Raw genomic sequence first — 23,009 nt, forward strand, 5'->3', positions numbered from 1 at the left:
CAACCCTTCAACTGAAACAGGTATTACACAGAGTAACATTGTGCGGGATAACAAGTGTTCCTCTGCCTCCCACTTGGGGAAGCTGGCAAACATCCAGCTCATTTGTTCAGGTTTATTTTGTGGTGGATTTGCCTGGTCTGTCTATCTTAAGATAACTTGGGACAAGTTTGCTGCAAATGGTCATGTTGGAAGAAGCCGCATTTCTGCTTGTGATATTTTAAAATTGAGAATTGGAGGTATATAGTGCTGGTGCTCTTTTTTATTTCATCTCTCATTACAGTACTCTGTATTCAGGTTAAGCCATCGTGGGAAACCAATACCTGGGGAGGAGAGCTAAATAATTCATGTTCTGAAGTGACCTTTTTCAGATCCCTTCATTTGAGGATTTAAAAGTGTGTTTCTTACAAGTGGCATTTGTCTTACATTGTTATATTTTGACCTTTTTTTTTTTTTTTTTTAAATAGGGCAAAGTAATTGTGGGAGTTGACTGTGTCCATGTCAAAGCCTGTGGATCAGGGTTTAAAGTAGACTGTCCTTTTGCTTGGGAATTTCCTTTCAAGTTGCCTACCTTGTTAGCCACTGTTACCTGAAATGCAGACTCCTAAGCATTGGTACCTTTTATCCTAAGGAACTGCAAATACAGTAGGAAACAAGGATTACAAGTTGCTTCTTGGAGCAATGGCTTGTTTGAATCTTCCTCTGTTGGTCCACAATGAATAAAGAGCCCATGAGCAACCTGCAAAATAGAAAACCAGCCATTTAACCACAATGGTATATCGAGTATTTTAATATTTCCAGAGCACTTTCCTGAAGGTTTTTTGTTATTTTTATGACTTTTCACAGCAGTTCCTTAAGGAGTGTTAGGCATAGTAGTTTTCTGACATGGACATAGGGGGTTTCAGGTTTGCTGTAATTGGCTTGATGGCTGGACCGAGCACAGAGCCCAGATTTTGCCTTCTTAGACCAGCCCTCCTCCTGGCAAGCTCAGGGTCTGGGTTGGTTTTTTTTTTTTTTTTTTTTGATCCTCAAATTGGGCTATTTTTAGTAGTTGTCTTTGGGAGTGATTTAAAAATGAAAGCATTCAAGGAGACATTAAAACAGGCCCTACAAGTTTTAGATGCCCTCGAAATAGGATATTCCCAGTCAGTTGTTTGCCCAGCGAGGGGCTGAAGGAGGTAATTCCAAGAGTTGGAATTATGCTATGAACATGATGAGTTTATTTTTCAAAGCACTTTGGTATTGCCTGTGGATGTGTGTGTGGGGGTGGAGGAGTGCAGGAAAGGATGGACAAGTGCCTCATATGGAGAGCTGAGAAACCCAAGATCTTGACTGTAGGCCTCTGACTACTTAGAGTTAAATTTTTAAAATTGGGTTGCAGGGAGAAAGACTAATACAAGGCGGCCAATTTTAACCTTTCCAAATATAACAAGATTTAAACCAACCCCTTTTATCTCTTGGCATTTAATAAAACCAGGACTTTAGCACCAGTAAAGAAAAATAAGATGTAATTTAGGGTAAAGGATAGTCCTGTAAATGAAAAAAATATAGATCTGTGAGAAATTGACAAGTTTTCCCTTGTAGTTCTTTGATGCAGACTAGTGTGAATCATCAAAAAGTGTCCCCAGTCCTAAGTGGTTTTGAGGACTGCTGGCCTAGGTGACTGGACTGGAAATGCACAATGACTTTGAGGCAGGCATGAGTCAGCTTGTGGACATGGGAACCCTTCAGACTTAGTGTCGGTGCTGTGCCCAAAGGAGCACTGCTACCCAGGGCAGGCTCCCTGTTGGTCAGCCTCGATTTCCTCCTGTGTGAGTGGGGATGACAGTTCCTGCACCACTGGGAGGAGAAAGTGAGACAGTGTATGTAGATAATTTGGCGCAGGACCTTGTCCATAGATACTGATTTGTGTGATAGAGGGACACAGTTCACTGTGGTAGCATCTGCTGATATGATGGGAGGTAGGAGTTGGACTTAGGTTTAAAGTGATATGATTGGGGGCGCCTGGGTGGCTCAATGGGTTAAGCCTCTGCCTTGGGCTCACGTCATGATCTCAGGGTCCTGGGATCCAGCCCCGCATTGGGCTCTCTGTTCAGCAGGGAGTGTGCTTCTCCTTCTCCCTCTGTCTGCCTCTCTGCCTACTTGTGATCTCTGTCAAATAAGTAAATAAAATCTTTTTTAAAAATGATATGATTGATCTTTTTGCACAGATATGGAAACTCTCTTAAGAAAAACAGGATGCAGAATCAGATAGAGAATAATATCCCTTAAAAAGAAACTGCTAGGGCGCCTGGGTGGCTCGATTTAAGCCGCTGCATTTGGCTCAGGTCATGATCTCAGGGTCCTGGGATCTCTGCTCAGCAGGGAGCATGCTTCCTCCTCTCTCTGTCTCTGCCTGCCTCTCTGCCTACTTGTGATCTCTCTCTGTCAAATAAATAAAATCTTAAAAACAAAAACAAAAGCAAACTGCTACCCATGGGGCGCCTGGGTGGCTCAGACAGATAAGCTTCTGCCTTTGGCTCAGGTCCTGGTTTTGGGGTCCTGGGATTGAGTCCTGCATCGATCTCTCTCCTCAGTGGGGAGCCTGCTTCTCCCTCTCTCTTCCTCTGCCTACCACTCTCTGCCTGCCTGTGCGCTCTCTCTCTGTCAAATAAAGAAAGAAAATCTTAAAAACAAAAACAAAAACAAACAAACAAAAAAAGGCAAAGCAACTGCTACCCAGTGCCCAGATCTTGGTTTCCACGAGCACTAGGGCTCTCTGGGAAAATGGCCGATTCCAGGGCCGGAGCAGAGACGAGATGGTGCAGGATAGGCCTCTGTTGCATGTTGGAGCGCCAGAAAGTAAGAAAGTACTCCAAAGGTAAAGGAAAATGATGACGGGCTTACGACAGAATGACCTAGGAGTCAACTGAGCGATTTCCATTGGCCACAGCTGGAACATCAAGCAATGAAATAAGGTGGTATTGGATTGTAACCCACAGTATAAAATAAATATTGATGAGTCCATACTGATAACGATGAATGATTGAATAAATATGTAAATGGAGGAGAAGAGAGAAATCACTGCAGAATTGCTCCAGATCATTCATGTAACTACTCTACCCCAGAGGCAACCTAATGTCCCACTCTGTGTGTGATGTGCACAGTGACTTCGTTCCAGAGAGTACAGCATGGATGGGGGTGGGGGGGTGGGGCCGGGGAGAAGAACTTTACAGTGGAGAAACCTGGCCAGCACCGCCTCGGCCTGGTGATCAGGGTCAACATCAACAGTCTTGTTGAGAGAATGGCATTTTACCTCTGTGGTCTTTCTCCCTAAAACCCATAAGCTAAGCTGTCTAAATATGAGCAAAGCCTCAGTTTATCCCAATTTGAAGGATATGCTATAAACTGCAGAATTAGTACTGCTCAAAATTGTTATGTTCGTGACACCTGGGTGGCTCAATCAGTTAATCATCTGATTTTGGCTCAGGTCATGATTTCAGGGTCCTGGGATGGAGCCCCACATCGGGCTTCCTGCTTAGTGCGAGTCTGCTTCTCCCTCCCTCTCTGACCCTGCCCCCTGCTTGTACTTGTACACTCTTGGGTCGTCCCCCCCACCCCCAGTGTGCTCTCTCTCAAGTAAAATAAAATCTAAAAAACAAAAACCTGTCAAGGTCATGTAAAATAAGGAAGGTCATGGAAACTGTGATAACCTAGAGGCACTTAGGGACAAATGATAACTAAGGTAGGTAGGATTGTGGTACAGATAAAGGACAGTAGGAAAACAGTAAGGAACTTGGAATAAATTATGGGTTTGGGTTAATAATAGTATATCAGTATTGATTCACTAGTTATAATAAATACACTAATGTTAGGTGTTAATAATAGGAAGATTGAAGGTAGGGTATTGTGACCTCTCTTTTCTTCAACTCTGACATAGTCCCAATTATAAACAAAAAACCAGAAATGAGTAAAGGGGTTGAAAAAGGAAGCTTTTTGTTCTTATTTTGCTTTCTCCTGGTGATATTTGAGTTATTTAACCATGCTTATGCATGTGTTAATTTTGTTCTCTGAAAAGATTACATAATTTATCTGGGTAGTAGAATTAATTGCTTTTATTATGTTTTTAATGTTCTGTGTATTTAAAATACTTAATGCCATTTATTAAAAGATAAAATTGGAGGCAAAGAGAACCAGTTATAGAGGACTATTTTGGTAACAGCAGTCTGCCTAAGAGGTGAGGAAGACTTGAATTGGGACAGCCTCAGTGGGACCAGAGAGGGAGTACGATGAGAGACAGTTGGAGGCAGCCCTGGCCGCACTTGGTGATTATTTGGGTGGTGGGTGGGGAGGACACTGCAGGAGATGGTGAGGGCGTCGGAAAAACTGAGAAGAATTCCGTATTTTGGCTTGACTCACTGGGTGGTTGGTGATAGGACTAGCAGAAGGAGGAGACTTGGAGGCTGGCAGGTTTTGAGGGTAGGGAGATGATTATAGTTTTGGACGTTTCAACTTAGAATTTTGATTTGTATGTGGGTTTGGTTCAAGTGGGTTTGTATCTTGGAGTAGACATGGGGTTGGTATTGAGAATAAGATTAGAATGTGAGTATTTATTCTCAACTGTCTTATTTCTCTGCCTTCTTGTGCAGAAGTATAATCATACTTTTGCCTCTCTCCTTTGGATTCTTGAGAATTGAGTCATTACAGCAGGGGATGGTTGATTTGAAGGATTATTGCACAAAAGGCAGGTAGCTCTTGGGGCAGTCACATTGTTATGAGAAACTTTTCCAAATTTGGCTGTGAATTTTTCCAGCTGACTCACTTTTGTGCCTTCGTGTGGTCATAAAGAATTGGGTCACGATTGGCACAGCAATCATTAAAATGACATTTCCATTGAGAGTGCAAGGTATAGAATCTGGTGTCTGACATTTATTACATTTATTGTCCTTTTAGGGCAAGTTCACAAGTGAAGTAAGTAACTGGTTGAGAGGAGAAAAGAATGTTTAATCAGTGAAAAGATTACACTGTGATTTTTGTTACTGTGACACTCAGAAATTAAAGTGTTGAAATACTAGTTGTTGATTCATAGAAGTTCCCTTTCAGCATTCATCACCAACATACAGACTGTTCACAGCCCTTAGAGTTGCTTAGAACTTTCCTAAGCGATAGTAAAAATTTAAGTCTAGGATATGCACTTAAACATCTGCGCTGTACCTTTTGAGTAACTTTTATGGGAAATAAGTAACAATTTATTTATTTTAAAGATCTTTATTTGTGAGTGAGCACAGCAAGGAGGGGCAGAGAGAGATGGAGAGGGAGAGAGAGCCTCAAGCGGACTGCAGGCTGAGTGTGGAGCCTGGCTTAGGGCTCCATGCCATGACCCTGACATCATGACCTGAGCTGAAACCAAGAGTCAGATGCTCATCTGACTGCACGATCCAGGCATTCCAGAAATAATTTAAATGCCCTACTTTTCTCCAACTTACTACTGCATAGAAGTTTAGGGTTATTATTACAGTTACATTAACGATGACCAGTTCCTGGTAGGCACGGTGGGGTACCAACATGCATAGGGGCACCAGTCTAAGTTAAGTGCCGGCCTTTTTGGTTCGTGGTCTTCAGATACGTTGTTCCTTCCCATGGGAATACACTTGACTCATCAGACCTCACTTATCCTCTCAGTTTGCCAGCATCATTTTTCAGGATGCACAGATTTCCCCCAGGAATGCCTTCTCTGGACCTGTGGAGCTTCTAGGAGTTTGCTTTCCAGAGGTTCTCCATGCAGCCTGGCTGGCAGCTCTGAGAGGAGGGATGAGACTGTCTTGTTCTCTGAGTTGTCAGCACCCAAGCTCAGGGCCTGGCACAGAATGAGCATTTTAAAAACATCTTCTGAACACACAAATAAAAGTTGTATGAATAATCTTCATGGTACAGATGAGAAACAGGCTCAGAGAAGTTCAGTAACTTGTCTAAACTAAGAAACGTTGCCAGGATTTTTGAAGCCTGGAGAGTTTTTTGAAGTCTGTGTATGTTTCACTACTCTCCATGCTGCCTCCCACGGTTAGAGTCCCATGTGGGAGACTGAGCACCAATTATTGTTTCATTTCCTTCAGGAAACTGTACACTATCTAATTGATTTACCCCCAGTGCTAGAACTGCCAGACCCTTTCTTCAGCATGAATGAATGTAGCTCTGAGATGAGGAGGCTTTCACTGGTCCGCCTCCCATGATGTGCATGCGCACAGAAGCTGCTCCCAGCTTCCCCCTCCCTGCCATAACCTGACCATGCTGCATGCGACTACTTATGTATGATGTCCCATCTGGCCCGATGCCCACTTATTGAGAACGTATCTACCCAGTGACCTTCGGAATGAGCAGGATTGGTAAACCAGGCAGATGCAAAGTTATTGTAACTTTGTTAGAATGGGTTTTGTAGAGTCTTTATAACCAGGTTCAGGGTTGAATAGGTGTATACATTTGATTTTTTTAAAAAATGAAATTGGGAAAAAAACCACAATCGAAAGTCCCTCTTCTTAAATCTTAAAATTAATTTTTAGCGTCTTTAGTTTACTTGGATTTCTTTGTACAGAGATGAAAACTGTGCTTTATACTGTAGTCACTTACCTGCAGTTCAGGCCACAATAAGCATAGGCCTGTGGCCTTGAGGCTGGGCCCAAGCATCAGAAATTCATGGCACGTTTTCAGAGAGGAAGAGTAACCTCCTGGTAGCGCTCCTTTTCCTGCTAAAAGAGTGACCTCTACCCTGGTGCTTAATCAAAGGCATTCCTTTGCTTCATTGTTCATGGTAAATCGGACCCTTCCTCCTCCATTTTCTCCCCTCCTACTCTTGAATTCCTCGTCCATGACAGAGATGCCTGAGTAATGCTCCTCACCCTTGTAAATGAGCCATATGCCTTTGGTGAAAGCCTTACAGAATGATTTTGGCCTTCCCTGAATCACCCTGTCCACACTGTCGCTCACCACCCCCTGTGAAATTTTACTTTCTTCTGTTCCAGGACGCTGTTCTTTTCCCGCATCCCCCTCTTCGCAGATTTGTGTTAACTCTTTGTACTGGAAGTTCCCTGTGGGCAGTTAGCATGCGTGTGTTGTTCTTACTGTATTCCCTGGGCCTAGCAAAATGCCTGAAAGCCAGTAGATCCTCATGTGTTTATTAAATGAATAGACAAAGGAAGGAGATATTTATCCAAGACAGGTAGCAACTAGCCTGCTGCTCCTTCTATAAATTACCTTTGCTGTTCTTCCTGCAAGCAAGTTAATGGTTTGCTCCTGAAGTTAGAGCTACTGAAAGGGAATCTCTTGGCTCTTTTCCATTCCATTTTCATTCCGTACCTTTCTGCCCCTTGTCTTCCCCCCTCCCCAACATCTCCTCATGTAACTTTCCCTTTTCTCCTCCACCTACGTTAAGGAGCCCATTACCTACTGGAAGAGAATCCCAGCCTCTTAGGTCAGAGCATGGTTTTGAGCTGGACTGAGGGTGTCTGATGGTATCCAGGACCTTAGCCCCATCTGGTATGCTCAGAAGTGCCCTGCAAGGTCATGTTTGTATGCAACAAGGCTGATTTTGACAGGCAGATGGGGGAGGATAGGATGGGAGTGCTTATAAATTGGGTGGGAAATACTGGTCCTCTTCGGCATATATTGGGCAATATGATTATTATACAGGGAGTGCTGTGGGAAGCATTACAGAGGTTATAGTGAGTGGGTCTCAGTGGTTGGCCGAGAAAATGGGCATGTGGAGTATGGTACACTCACTTGACCTTATGCTTAGGGCTAGAAAATAAGCAATTGATCAGTGTGAAAGGATAGCTATCGAACAAATAAGGTCAGTTATTTTGTGCCTGTAATTTACAAAAAACTCTAAGGATATCCTGTACCTCATGACCTATAAAACTATTTACCTGCATTTTTTCCCCTTAAAAAGACCCTTGCTCAGTGGGGTAAAGCCTCTGCCTTTGGCTCAGGTCATGATCTCAGGATCCAGGGATCAAGGCTCTCTGCTTGTCAGGGAGCCTGCCCCTCCCACCCCCGCCCCTCCGGCCTCCCTCTCTGCCTACTTGTGATCTCTGTCAAGTAAATAAATAAAATCTTTAAAAAAAGAAAAAAAGACACTTGCTCACCACCTCCTGATACTGATACCTCCCCTAAGCTTTCCTTTGCTTGCTTCCTGTTTGTAGTCTGCAGCTGTGTGGCCTCTACACATGGCCCTGCATCAGAATGTCTTAGAACCTCTCTGCTGCCAAGATACTCAATCTGGATTCTCTAGACGAATAACAGCAACAGACCTGAGTGTCATTTGCAATTAATGGTAACCCGAACGTAATTAAAAGAATTTTAGAAAGCTAACTACTTTGAAATTTTGAAACGAGTTATTCTTGACTTATATTACTTTTTGCTTTGTAATTATATAAATAATTACAGCAGTATGAATGCCAGGTAGCTGTTAGAGCGGGCTCAGTAAAAGACACTACTGCCTCCGCAGTAGGTTTGTTGGAAGCTCATGTGTGTTAAAGTTATCCAAAGCCCTGTTTTTTATGGACACAGAAAACCACTGTAATAAGACTTCTAACTTTTCAGATTGCAAGATTGAAATTATTCAGATTTGAATCAACACTGGATTGAAGAAAGAAACCGTAATAGTTGGAGAAGATACAACAGACCCAAACTCTTGATGCATTTACTTAGAGTTATTTAATAGGAAAGAGCTCTTTTTCTTAAAACAAGACTATAATGATTTCTTCACTGCTGTGAACTTTTTCTTGGGCTCTCTTTTTGAGCTCTCCTTAGCTTGACTGATCTGTTCTGTAGGATTCAGTGTAACTTTTGATAATCTTGTTTCCGAGGTGAAAAGCCTGAGAAGTTGCTAATGACTCCGAGAATTTGAGTCAGTAGTGACTTGATTAAATTCACTTTCTATCAGGCTCTGGGCAGGGGCTTAAAGCAGGATACAGAAAGGCCTGAGGGCTTTCATCTCCGAATACCTTTAACATCTAGAGTAAAGTTATACATATGACCACTTAAGCCTCCTCTCCCCTCCTTCTCTTCTCCAGCTACTAAAGTTTGGCTTAGGTGACTAATAGAGGGGCAAGAGGCTGGTCCCAGCTCTGTGAACCTGGCAGGCAGAGAAACAGAAGTTCTTTTGGGGAAGGTTTCTCTCTGCTTTTGTCTAACCTGGATCTTTTCAGCGTTTAAGGCACTAACATACAGATGTTTGGGAATGATGGTTCTCTATAGCACGTAAAACCAGGTTTTCAGTCTGCCCGAGAATCCTGGCTCACCCGAAGATGTTAATATGGAGTCAGGTCAAGTGTTCACAGAGCTCAGTGGCTTGCTGTTCCAGCAGTAAGGGTAGCTTATTCCCATCTTCCCTAATTTCCCCTCTGGGGATGTCTTTGATGCTCAGGATATTAGCAGTCTCTTTGTGTTCCCTTCCTTTTGGTTTGGTTCCTGGGGTGAGTTTATAGTCTTTGTGAGGTGTGTTGGGAGATACTCTTCTTCAAGATTGATCTGTACCTGATTATTGCTGTGTTGCCGTAGCTTCTTTTATCTCGGGAAGGTATAGTATTAACAGGGTGTTCATTTAAATTAGGCTTTCAGATTGGTCAAGAGATACTAAATTCAGTAACCCTAACTGTGGGGCACGACTGGGGTCATTCGCCTTCACTCCTCTGCTCCTTGGTGTTCAAGATAGGGCCAGTCTCAGAGTAGTGGCGCTTCTGAACCCTGGAGTATGCAGAAAACAACTGGCTCGTTAGTTCATTATTCCTGTTGGAAATTCCTTGCCTGTCCTTCATTTGCCCAGGAGTCATCTTTGGAATTTGTTCTCACTGTATATTCACTGAGCATGGTAATCCGAGGGGTTCCTGAATGATGTCAGGTTTGTGCACATTGAAAACATCTCCCATCCTCGGTCATTGTTGAGTACCTCGAGACTGGACACGAGTAATAGAATGACTCATGTCATGGGGTTCATAGGCGGGCACAGTGGATCCTTTCTGAGTTTATTCGGCCCTGTTCTGTGTTCTCTTGTTTGTATTTGTTTGGAGATCCTGTGTACTCCTTTAGCAAAACATCACACGGACTCATAACAGCCTCTGGTTGTGTGTCTGTTCCCTGAACTGGACTGTGAGCTCTCGAGTGAGAACCACGACTTTCCTGTCTGCATTTCAGTTCCCAGCAGAGCGCCTGGCACACTGTCATGCTTGGTAAGTAAGTGCTGAAGAGCTGAAGGAGGATGCAGGTGCTGTGTTCTCTGTATTCAGAAGAGGTATCCCCTCCAGGGGCCTCCAGTGAGAGGAAGTTGATGCTTCTGGGCATCCATCCAGTTTCATTCTAGAAGTGACAGAGGGATTACTTCGAGACCAAACCACCTCTCAGCTGACCCTGTGCCCTGGACTTGAACTCCTAAATTACAAAGAGGCAATTTTAAAAAATTGATACCACTTAGCAGAGGCATAGCCCTAATTTACCTTTATTTTCTCTTCCTTATAAACGCCTAATTTCTTTCCTGTGACCCTGACAAGACTGTTGTTGAGACTGTCCCCAAGGCATCTTGACAGGCGGGCAGCTGGATCTTTTGCTTTTGGAGCCAGCTCTAGGGAAGGTGGTTTGACCGGGCCTTCCCTTTCTCAGAAATGCCCATGTAGTTTTTCTCTGTTGTATAACCTCCATTGCTGTATGCCTCTTAAGAGCATTTAAAAAAAAAAAATCTTCTCCTGGGGGCACTTGGGTGGCTTAGTTAGTTAGGTGCCTGACTCTTGGTTTTGGTTGTGATCTCGTGGGTTGGGAGGTGAAGCCGATGTCAAGCTTCCTACGCAGTTAGGGACTCTGCTTGAGAGTCTCTCTCCATCTACTTCTGCCCGCCGCTGCCTGCTCCCCCCCCCCCCCCCCCCGCCGTCTCTCTGTCAAATAAATAAATCCTTTTAAAATGTCTATTCCTGAGGCGTCCGGCTGGCTAAGTTGGAAGAGCAACTCTTGATCTTGGGGATTATGGTTCGAGACCCACATGGGGTGTAGAGATTACTTAAGTAAATATGTAACTTAAAAAAAAAAAAACAACCAATCTGGGGCGCCTGGGTGGCTCAGTGGGTTAAAGCCTCTGCCTTCCGCTCAGGTCATGATCCCAGGGTCCTGGGATCGAGCCCCGCATCGAGCTCTCTGCTCACGCGGGGAGCCTGTTTTCCTCGGACCCCCCCCCCCCCCCCCCGCCCGCCTGCCTCTCTGCCCACTTGTGATCTCTGTCAAATAAATAAATAAAATCTTTTAACAAAACAAAACAAAGCACCAATCTGTTCCCAGTTCTTCGGCCCCGTCCACATGTGTTTGAAGGGCCGGCTCCTTGTACTCCTGGCATAACACAAAAGTGTGTACATACTTGCCATTTGCTGCGGGCCCATGGCTTTTCTGTCTTTACATATATCGTGTGATCGGCAGGAGATCTTTAATCTAGCAAAGGGATACTCTGGGTTGCAAGTGCAAGAGAAACCCCACTGTGAATGGGGAAGGGAAGTCACCAGCCCCTGGGACTGGGTGTTGGAGAGGTTTCACTGTGTCTCTGGGGTGCCGGCGTGGTGTTGCCCTTCCTGCTCTCTCTCCATCTCTTGCTCTGCTTCCTTCTGGTTTGCTTCCCTCCACGTGGTTGGCTCCAGCACTTCTGGGCTTGTAGCTACACGGCCCCAGTTCAGAAGAGATTGGCTTCAGAATTAATTACTGCTATGGCCCGAACGGAGTCCTGAAGCTTTGGCCACGCCTGGGTTCGCCCATTCCCCGAGGCAGCGCTGAGGTCACTCCTAGAGGGGAGTGGGAGACGGCTGGTCACCCAAGACTGGCTCTTTACTCTCCGGGCAAGACAGGGTTGGGTTGAGCAGGAAACACTTTGGATGCTCGCTGTAGGTAGGCACTGTTACCCCTTTTCTTCCACAGGTAGGAAAACAGAAGTGTATTTCCATTTTCTTTCTAAACCTTGAGATTAGTCTTAATGAAAAAGTACAGGCCTGTGACTGCTGGCCCCGCCTTTGGGCAGGCTCACTGCCAGCCCTGCCTTTCCTCTCCCACAAAATCATCCTTGGGCCTCTCTGTTGTTCATATCCGTACTTCTCTTCTGAGCCGGCTCGTTACCTGCTCATAAACCAGAGAGCGGTGGTCAAAACCCTTTCTGTCTGAAAGAAGGAATGAGCATTGATCTGCACCTGCAGAAGGCACTTGTCACTTCCTCCCCAATGTGCACGTTTCGCTCCCCCCGGGGCTTCTAAGAAACAGGTACCAGTGGAGGTTTGCCTCATGGCCTCCTTACCCTTGGTTTCCCTCTCCAGTTTCTTTTTTCTTTTCTTTTCTTTTTTTTTTTTTTAAAGATTTTATTTATTTGTCAGAGACAGAGGGATAGAGAGTGAGCGAGCACAGGCAGACAGAGAGGCAGGCAGAGGCAGAGGGAGAAGCAGGCTCTCTGCCGAGCAAGGAGCCCAATGTGGGACTCGATCCCAGGACCCTGGGATCATGACCTGAGCCGAAGGCAGCTGCTTAACCAACTGAGCCACCCAGGTGTCCCCCCTCTCCAGTTTCTGATAGTGCTGTCCTTGCCTGTCTTCTCCCCAGCTTTTTCCCCTTTTAGTTCCCTTTGGAAAGGAGGAGTTAAACTAAAAGAATGTTTGCCTCTTTGTCCTGTCTCTTCTAGCTTTATCTGCACTAAGGATGTCATGGCTGAGATAATCTTAAATGCCAGCAGAGCTTTCTGGCAGCAAGTTCTTGGCTGAAGGAGTAGAAAGGGATCCCTCACTGTAACGCTTGATGGGGTTTCAGGTTCGCCTTTCCGGTGGTGGCGAGGGGATTACTGATGCCGAAGGGGCAGGAGTAGCACTTGGTGTGGCCCCTCCATAGCTTCCATTGTGCATTTCCATTTTATACTATGAAATAGGCCAACGTTTCCAGCCGGTTAAAGCTTGTTATATCCCTTGCACTCTGACAAAAGCATTTCTTAATTTTATTAATGGTGGAGGAGAATGGGACTTTCGGTTCAGGATATGGATATTGAAGGGTATTCTCACAGAGCGTCATTAAAGGACTGATCCTGCTTGATGCTGGTTCATATTTGCTGAACTTGTGAGGGGATACACCTATGCCACTCTGCATATTTTGAAGGAGGAATACGGAAACTAAGAAGGGAAGCAGTCGTTTGCCCTGCTACCCCATTCATACAGTGTGGCTTGCACTTCCATGCCTCTCTAGGCACCATCCAGCTTTGCTTAAAATTAAAAGCCAGTGAGGACAAATGGGCAAGAACTGTAGTTTGGCTAGTGAGAAAAGTAACTTTTTATACATCTCCAGATCCATGAACATGGGATGTCTTTTCATTTATTAGGTCTTTAATTTTTCTTAACAATGTTATGTAGTTTTCAGCCTACACCTCTTAATGCTACTGTCGATTGAATTGTTTTCTTAACTATCATTTTTGTATCATTCATTGGTGATGTATAGAAATTGATTTTTCTGTATTGGTCTTATATCTTGTTACCATGCTGAGCTTATTTATTAGTTCTAATAGTTTTAAATAAATTCTTTACAATTTCTACATATAAGATTATGCCATCTGTGAACAGAGACAGTTTCAGTTCTTCCTATCTAATCTTGATTTTTTTTTCCTTCTTTACTAATTGCCTTGGCTTGAACCTCTAGTATAGTGTTGAGTAAGAGTGGCAAGAGCAAGCATCTTGTCTTGTTCTGATCTTAGGGATAAAGCATCAATTCTGTTGCCATTAGATATGATGTTAATAGTATGTTCTTTATGAGTTCCCTTCTAATATCTGTTGTGTTTTTAGCACGATTTTGTTTTGATTATTGGCCAGTACTTTGCTGCATCTGTTGAGCATGTTGTTGTCTTTTATTCCATTAATAGAATGTATTAAATTAATTAATTTTTATAATTAAAGCAGCATTACATTCCTGGGTATGATAAGTCCCACTTGGCCATGATGATAATTCTTTGTATTGTTGCTGGATTTGGTTTGCCTCATATTTTGTTGAGGATTTTTATGTGTATGTTTGTAAGAGATATTTAGTAATGATTCTGTGTTTAAGAAATTATCTTGAGTAGTTTTCTTAAATAAGCAAACATCTGTTATAAGAAATAAATAATGCACAGAAAGCACTTAACTTAGCACAGTGCTTAGCCCATAGAAGTGGCCAGTTTATGCAGATTGCCTTTTTAAAATTATTATTATTATCGTGACTCAGATTAGAGGATCTTAAGTCAGGCAGAAATGGACTTGAATCTTGGCTTCTTCACCTTTTAGTTAGCCTCATGACTTCAGGCCCTGGGTATTATACCTAGGCGTGTTAAGTATTTTCTACCTTTAAGAGTGGAGTTTTCAGGAGGATTTGATGAGAATATGCAGAGCACCAAACACAGGTTCTGGCACATAGTTACAGGGTGGGATGAGGTGAAAGACACACTTCTGGCCATGTAGCACGGAGAGGGGCACAGTCAGCTCTTTCTGGATGGAGCAGGGCAAGAATTCAGAGGGGCAGCCAGCAGTAGACTAATGTTTTCAGGAGTAAACAGGAATATGTTGGGCATATCAGGCAAGACTGCAGAAAGTAAAGCCTTGGATCTGTGAACAATTAAAAGGAAGAAATTTGGGGATATTTACGAAAGCTGCCAGTCTTTGGGCTTATTATTATGTCTCTGTGCAGCCTCTTTGGGAATGCTAATTATATTCTGGTTACTAAGCTGCCACATTACTAACTCCCTTGGAGGAGAATTTCGGTAACAGGGGAGTGGGTGAATCTGCAAGCCTGTTGGGAATATCTGCTTCCACAAAGTGACCCTAATGCAGTGAAACAGAGAGTTAGTTGTCTTTGCTTTAGAAAATGAGACATTTCCTCCCCATTGCCACTAGTCAAAGCCTGCCTTAGGAGAAAAGAGAGGAAAAGCTTTGTGGTTTAGGTTCTTGCCCTCCTGGCTGATGGACGATGGAACAGACGTTTCTTAGTTTCTGTGACATTTTGTTTGTCCTCATGAATGAGTGTATACGTTTTCTAAATGGACAGTGTAATCCAAGTCTTGTAATACCAGGTTCTAGACACCAAACTTGAAGACTTGGTTTTTTTTTTTTTTTTTTTTTTTTTAAGATATTTTTCATTTATGTGCAAGAGAGCAAGAGCACAAGTGAGCAAGAGTACAATCAGAGGGAGCAATAGGCAGAGGGAGAAGCAGGCTCCCTACTGAGCAAGGAGCCCGATGTGTTGCAGGACTCAGTCCCAGGACCCTGGGATCATCGCCTGAACCAAAGGCAGACACTTAACCTACTGAGCGACCCAGGTGTCCTGAAGTCTTGTCTGTAGACCGATCTGTTTTCTCTATGATCCCTGGACCCAAAGCTGTAGTGATGATGGTATATATAATGGTCTTTCTGATCTTTTTGGTGGGAAAGATTATTTATTTATTTGAGAGAAAGAGAATGTGTATGTGAGTTGGGGGAGGGGCAAAGGGAGAGAATCTTCAAGCAGATCCCCCAGTCAGCACCATATCCAAGGTGGGGTTCGATCTCAGGATCTCACAGCCCATGAGATCACTGCCTAAGGCAAATCTGAGAGTTAGACATATAACCAACTGAGCCACCCAGTCACCCCTCTAATCATATTTGACCCATAGAATATGACTGTGGCTTGCTGCTTTATATCCTTCCCTGTTTGGCTTGGTTAAAATTCAGTTCCGAGGCTGCTGGGGCCCTGCGAGGACTTGCCCAGGGAATTCAGGGCCTGAGTCAGTTGAGGCTGATGGACTGCTTCTGCCCTCCGGGCTGGCCATGGTCACTCTCTAGCCTCCACTCAGCACCTTTTCCACAGTTCAAGACTTGTGCAAGACATGTTCACAGGCCTGCTTAGAATTCTGCTGGTTTGCTTTTGGGTCCACGGATGACTCTGTTTGTTCTCTGGCCTTTGGTTTCTTCAAAGGGTCCTATCTCTTCTGTGTTTTAAAATGTATTTTATATCTGTAGCCCTTTTCAGCATGCTGTTTTGCTGTTTTCATGCCACTGTGCCTACTAACTGGGTTGCTAGGAATGAATTGATGGAGAGTTGGATAAAGATCACAGTGTCACTCTGGTCATTTAAAGATGTGTTGTCCCAGTGCTGTAAAAGTGGGAAGGGAGCCCAGGTGATTTAAAGGATTAAAAGACTGGGACCTGAAGGCCCAGGTTTCTACTCTAGACTGTCAGATGAGAATAGTGACTCTTAGATGACGGTCTTTGCGGTGGTGGCTAGAGATAGAATCAGTTACTCCTTTGGGCTCAGGGAAAACTTACCCTTCTGTACGACAGAAAAAAAGACAAGCCTTCAAGTTCCGTGTCTAGAACTTGGAATTACAAGACTTGGATTACACTGTCCATTTCCTGTGTAACAGATATCCTACAGTGTGAAAAACTTTATTAAACTGATGTTAATGGCACAAGTAAGCATAGTTAAAAATGCTGGTTTTCACACATTTTTTGGTCTTAAAGGTCTAGAAAAAGAGGCTATAACCTAACATTTGTTTGCTTAGCTGAAAACCGTAAAGAAAATAGGATTTCAGTGATGAGTAGAGTTAAGTATGGGTTGCTTAGTTGAGAAACAGAAAAATCTGTTGGAACCTGGGACTTCGGGGCTGCATCCAGAGTGGATCCCCTCCAACCACAGTCAGGTGCAGACACAGATTCTCTCCCCAGTGGAAGAATAGCATGTTCTATGTAAGGGAGTTTCCTAGTTGGTTGAAATTCGGTACTTTTCAGAGGGAATAACCTTTTTATTATTTATTTATTTATTTTTTAAAGATTTTATTTATTTATTTGACAGAGAGAAATCACAAGTAGACTGAGAGGCAGGCAGAGAGAGAGAGAGGGAAGCAGGCTCCCTGCTGAGCAGAGAGCCCGATGCGGGACTCGATCCCAGGACCCTGAGATCATGACCTGAGCCGAAGGCAGCGGCTTAACCCACTGAGCTACCCAGGTGCCCCGGGAATAACCTTTTTAATTTGATTTTAATTTTTCTGGGTCTTCAGAAAGCTGGTAAACATGAAACAAACTTACTTTGTGTTAGCTTTCAAGTAATAGGCTCAGTTGGCTTTTACCCCTCCAAGTGCCTTTTCAGGTGAAGTGTCTTAATGTAGAGCAGTGTGGGAAAAAAGGAATTAAATAAAAGCAGTGTGTTCAACTGCTAATCTGAAAAACAAATAACATTCTTTTCCCTTTCTGCAATTTTTTTCCCTTTCCACAATTTTGGAATTTCTAATTCCATTAGGACATACGAATCCCCCCCCCCCCCCACAAGATTTTATTTATTTGACAGACAGGGACACAGCAAGAGAGGGAACACAAGCAAGGGGAGTGGGAGAGGGAGAAGCAGGCATCCTGCTAAGCAGGGAGCCAGATGCGGGCTGGATCCCACGACCCTGGGATCATGACTTGAGCTGAAGGCAGACGCTTAATGACTAAGCCACCCAGGTGCCCCATGAATTTCTCTCTCTCTCTCTCTCTTTTAAAAGCTTTATTTATTTATTTTAGAGAGCGAGCAAGTGTGTGGATGAGCCAGGGTGGGGTGAAGGGGGCAGAAGGAGAGGGAGAGAGAGAATCCCAAATAGACTCTGCATTGAGTGAAGAGCCCGATGCAGGACTCAATCCCATGACCCTGAGATGACATGAGCCGAAACCGAAAGTTGGATGCTTAGTCGACTGAGCCACCCCGGTGCCCCGAGTTAACTTTCTTGTTAGTATAGAGGTCGCATGAAAATAATTGAATCTTTTATTAGAAAAAGATTTTACTTATTTGAGAGAGGGAGAAAGATAGCGAGAAAAAGCATGAGCAGGAGCTGGGGAGAGGTAGAGGATTGGCAGAGGGAGAAGCAGGTTCCCCCGCCCAGCAGGGAGCCCAATGTTCCTTAAAAAAATGTTATGCTTTACTTTGGCAGAGCCTTAATTTACTAGCATGTCTGTCTAACCCCTGGAGGCCTCTTTTGAACTTCTGATAGGTCCGGTGTAGTGTAGCCTTCTTTCCAGAAAATAGTTCAGCCCTTCTACCAAGGCCTGCCCTCTCAGGGTCTCAGTGAATACCTTGGGCGAGTCTCCAAGAGCATTCTGCTCCGGTGCTCAAACACCTTCCTACTTTGTGCAGACACTGGAACTTGTTCAGTTTGTAGCTTCCTGGTCATTTTTCACCTGCCTTGTGTGTGGAATTTCATTCCTGCACGCATGGCCTACGAGTCAGTGCATTTCTAGAGCTCTCTGTGTAGCTTCCTCTTTCCTAGCACTCTGCCTCTACCCTCCAGCCCCCTCTGCCTCCTTGAAGTCTGATGATCTTCATTTTCTCAACTTAGCAGGGCTTCTAGGTTCAGTTTGGGGTCTCCTTCCCAGTACTTGGTGGCCTGGAAATTGTGTCCGGGCAGGAAGTTGGGTGACTGTGTAGCTCACCTTGTTTCTCTCTCTCGGGGCTCACCGTTCTGCACTGCCTGTTGCCCCGTCTGAAATAGTTGTTTTATGGACTCTGGTTTCTGGCTGTTTGCTGAAAGTGGTTGAGTCTGGCTGGTCCTTGATAGGCAGTCATTGCTCTGGTAGAAACTCCAGGAATTCCAGTGACATCTGCCCATTGAAAATAATTCTCACCAAGTGAATGCAGTTCTCCAAGGCATGCCTGCCCATGTTCGAAAAACTAAACAGACTTGACCTGAATTTCCCTGTGAAGCATGATAGTGCTTCCCCTGTTCGTTCTGCCCCTTTCCCACAGACTGAAACTGTTACTGTTCCTGTTCTGACAAGAATAATGATTAGAGCTCCCCTGAGGGCAGATGGGCTGAGAGCAGTCCTTGTCACTGCTAATATTGGCAGTGCTCAGTGGGTGACCTTTCCTTTGGGGTGCTCTTGTCCTTCACGTCACACGTAGTTTTCCTCTTGGGAATGGCCTCGTTAATGTGCTTGCAGTTCAGGAATCACCTTTTGATTCCATGTGGGAAGTCTGTGCTGAGAGACCACCGAACTTCTGAATCAGTAGGGGATGTGTGGCTTTCAAGGGCCACCTGTGAAAGAGGATTTCTTGATCTGGGAAATCTGGGAACTGTAAAGGCATGTTTGAAGGAGGCTAATTTGCACAAGGATATGCATGTAGAAGGATGGGCCATACCTCCCACCAGTGTGGAATGAAAGAAGCCATATATTTGGAAGTGGATTGTTGATAGTTGTGAGAACAGTAGACTCCTAAATAGACATAAGACTCGGCTGTTGATAACTGAGCCAAGAAGCGACCAGATCAAGGAAACAGGTTGCTGTTTGTTTTTTCTGGTCAGCAATTATTTGCTTCAGATGTACTGGTAAAGATCTGGTGCCCTTATTCAGAAATTATGAATATTACCAGCCACAGATGTTTGTTTTCTTTTAGTTGTTGTTTTTAATTACTCTTTGGTTCTTAGTTTAGAGTGACTAAGACTCACAGATGCTGAATGACTCACAGATGCTGTGGAAACCCATGGTATTCTGTGTAGTGCGCCATGATAGCTTTAAGTTTGTGTCATCCAAATCTTGTTTCTAAATATGTTGATTTTTAAAAGCCCAAAGTTGTTTTTAATTTTCTTTTTCTTTCTAATTTTAAATGCAACCTGAGAAATATTCCTTGGATCCACTGATGCTTAGAAATTTTAGAAGTTAATGAGCTGAAGAAACAGTGCTCAACCCCACTTAAAGAGAAATGAAACATTGAGGAGGAGGTGTTTTTTTCACCTGTCAAATTGATTGACATTTAAAAATGATTGTACTATAAGTTGGCTAGCTATTAAAAAATAAATAAAAATAAAAATGATAGTATTTAGTGTTGGCAAGGGTGTGACAACATAGGCACTTCTTTGACCTTCCAGTAAAAAAACACATCACCTTTCTGAAAATAAGTTTGACAGTGTATACTAAAAACTTTAATACTCTTAGACCCTGCAGGTATTGCTTCTAGGGTATTTTTCCCCCCTTTCTTAAAAGTGTTAAAAAGTTAAACAAAAATGCAAGTAGCAAGGTGTTTGTTGCAACTTTATTTCTAATGGTGACATATTAGAATGCCTAACAACAAGAGTGTTTCATTTCTGCCATTTTTTCATTACAGAGTACCCTGCAACCATTAAAACAGTGTTTATGAAGCATATTTCATCACATGGAAAAATGCACATATTTGAAAATAAACAAAATACCAAATGATAGGTAGCCTTGTGTCAGGTGTTCCTAAAAAATGTGTGCAAGAATTGTCAGAAATATGCCAAAATGTTAAAGTAACTGTTTTTAGGTGGTGGTTTTTTAAGAGATTGTTTTCCTCTTTATGTTTTCTCTGTTTTCCGAAATTGGAGCAGGAGAGCATTCTAGATACGTGAAAGTGAGCGTGATATTTATATCTGCATTCGGGACTTAGCTAAGACCCTGCACTGGCACCTCAGATCCCAAGAGTTAGGCACACCTTTCATCTCTCTAAGGCTAGTTTGTTTTACATTTGGGTGAAAAAGTACCTTTTTTTTTTTTAAAAAAAAAAAACAGTGATTTCTCTGCTTACTCTTCAGATAAAAATTTTGATGATGAAGATTCTGTGGATGGTAATAGACCTTCTTCTGCTAGTTCTACATCATCCAAAGCTCCGCCCAGCTCACGGAGAAATGTTGGAATGGGGACCACCCGCCGGCTTGGGTCATCCACTCTGGGATCCAAGTCTTCAGGTAAAACCAGCCCCCTGGGGGTGCTGTGGGGGGGGGGGTTGGCTCTGTCTGCATTTAAAACCAGATGAACATGGTGCTTGCCTTCTGTGTCCTTCAGGAGTAAAGTAATTCTGTTGGTAATAAATTTCTGCTTGCTTAGTGTTGCAATGTTTGGTATGGGGGAGCCTGTGGGAGAATATTACTAAAAAATGTATTTTGTTTTAGAATATTACTAAAAAATTTTTTCCATTTTGTTTAACAACATAGAGCTCGGAGACAGAGCAGGAGTGTGCCGTTATGGCTTTATTCAGATATGGGGCTCCAGCAGTGCCAGAAATTACCATGGGGCCTTTTTTTTTTTTTTTTGCCAACTTTGCTACACTGAGACTGTCCAGAAGTCAGATGGTGTGCCTTCTGTCCTTAAAATGTATTTTGTCTCTATAAGTACTGCTGATCTTTATGAGACCAGTATAGATGTTGACCACAATAAATGGTAGAGATGAGCTCCCCAATCTTTGAACATTGATTTACAAAGATGTCCTCTTCTAAATCCTTCTTCTGCCACCCCCCAATTTAGATAGTTTGAGTTCTTGTTATATACCACTTACATTTTGCTGTCACATTTTTAAGTTGACATGCAAATTTCTTTTTACTTCAAATTGTATAGCCATTGTTTTTAGACCTGTTCTGCTTGTTAACATTGGGCTCTTGAACTTGGCTGAATGTGCTAAATAAATTAGAACTGGGGTAAGGATTGACCCTAGAATGCTGTCTTCTTCTGGTGGTCTTCCTGGCCTTCTGCACTGGCCCTAGACTGTTGGGGTCTTCCTCAGTCCAGTTCAGTGTCCCTGCAGTGCCTCTGCCACTAGCTTCTTCATAAGTGTTAAAGAGCTGTGCTGATGGTTGACAGGGATGTTCACACCGCGGAAATGGCAGAAGGAAAAGCTTTGCATTTATTGGTATTCTATCTTTTTAATTTTTTTGATGCCTTAAAAAATATTTTTGGGCCGCCTGGTAGTTCAGTTGGTTAAGCAATTGCCTTTGGCTCAGGTCATGATCCTGGAGTCCCAGGATCGAGTCCCACATTGGGCTCTCAGCTCCATGGGGAGTCTGCTTCTCCCTCTGACCTTCTCCCCTCTCATTCTCTCACTTTCTCTCTCTCAAATAAATAAATAAAATATTTTAAAAAATATTTTTAAATTGAGTTTAAATCCATAGAACATCAAGTTAATCATTTTAAACGTAACAGCCCAGTTGCATTTAGTATATTCACAGTGTTGTGCAGCCACCACCTCTGGCTCGTTCCAGAAGGGCTTCTCCACTACCAAAAGGAATCCCCGGACCCTTTACAGTTGCTCCCCATCTCTTCCTTCCCCCAGCCCCTGGCCATCAGCAGTCTGCATTTTTGCCTCTCTGCATTTGCCCGTTCTAGATATTACATAGAAATGGAGGCGTGTAACACGTAATCTTTCATCTCTGACTTCTTTCACTTAGCCTAGTGTTTTGGCGGTTCATCTGTGTTGAAGTGTGTATTAGTCCTTTACTCCTCTTTATCACTGAAAAACCTTTCTAATCTTTTATTAAAAAAAGTTTATTCTTGGGAGGCATTAGTTCCACAAACAAGGATTAGAAAATTTCTGTATCATCAGACCACTTTTTTCCCCCTCCTGCTCCTTACCCTTCTACCTTCCAGAAGTCCCAACTCTAGCTTATGTAGAGAGTTCAGCCTCGTTCTCATCCTTTTTTTCCATTTTGTTTAACAACATAGTCATGAATTTGCTTACATCTGATTCCGGGGCTCACGGACCATGGTTGTCTCTCAGTCCCCTTCCATATGTGGGTATGTGGTGCGGCACATAACCGGAGCAGTGCTCGGGACTGTTCTGCTCAGGGAATCCGTTCTTTTCACCAAAATAGGCACTGAGCACCACATCACAGTGTGACATTACTGTCATCTGTCCACAGTGAGCTTGTGAACTCAGTGTGAGGAATCTTCACCAAAAGTGAGGACACACATTTTTTGCTCCCAGAATCGTCTTTAAAGCCCTGTGTTGTCCATGGGGACCCCAGAAATCAAATAACTTGCCTGTGAGGAAACTCTGGAAAAGCAGTCAAACTTGTCAATGTAAAAATCATTAATAACAGCAATCAACTTTCAAGTATACAGAGCATCTTATAACACCTTTATGAGCGAAAGTTGCTATTGATGTGCAAGTGAAAAATTGAGTTATGCATTCAAGGAAATTAATATGTTTTGAGACTAATAAAAAGTTGAAGTGAGACTGTTAAATTCTTCAGTACTTATTTGAATGTTTCACAAATTTGGTATGCTAGA

At 43.3% G+C, this 23,009-nt stretch overlaps 1 protein-coding gene across 5 annotated transcripts in view; it reads left to right on the top strand.

The window, feature by feature from the left end:
• CLASP1 (cytoplasmic linker associated protein 1) overlaps window positions 1-23,009 on the top strand; it is a 271,575-nt gene that overhangs the window by 128,142 nt on the left and 120,424 nt on the right. For all 5 annotated transcript variants that reach the window (XM_059166603.1, XM_059166604.1, XM_059166606.1 and 2 more), the window contains exon 9: window positions 20,543-20,695. In XM_059166603.1, coding sequence (XP_059022586.1) covers window positions 20,543-20,695 — 153 coding nt within the window. The remainder of the gene's footprint in view (window positions 1-20,542; window positions 20,696-23,009) is intronic.

The sequence above is a fragment of the Mustela lutreola genome, chromosome 3 (genome assembly GCF_030435805.1).
Source record: "Mustela lutreola isolate mMusLut2 chromosome 3, mMusLut2.pri, whole genome shotgun sequence".
Taxonomy (NCBI): Eukaryota; Metazoa; Chordata; class Mammalia; order Carnivora; family Mustelidae; genus Mustela; species Mustela lutreola.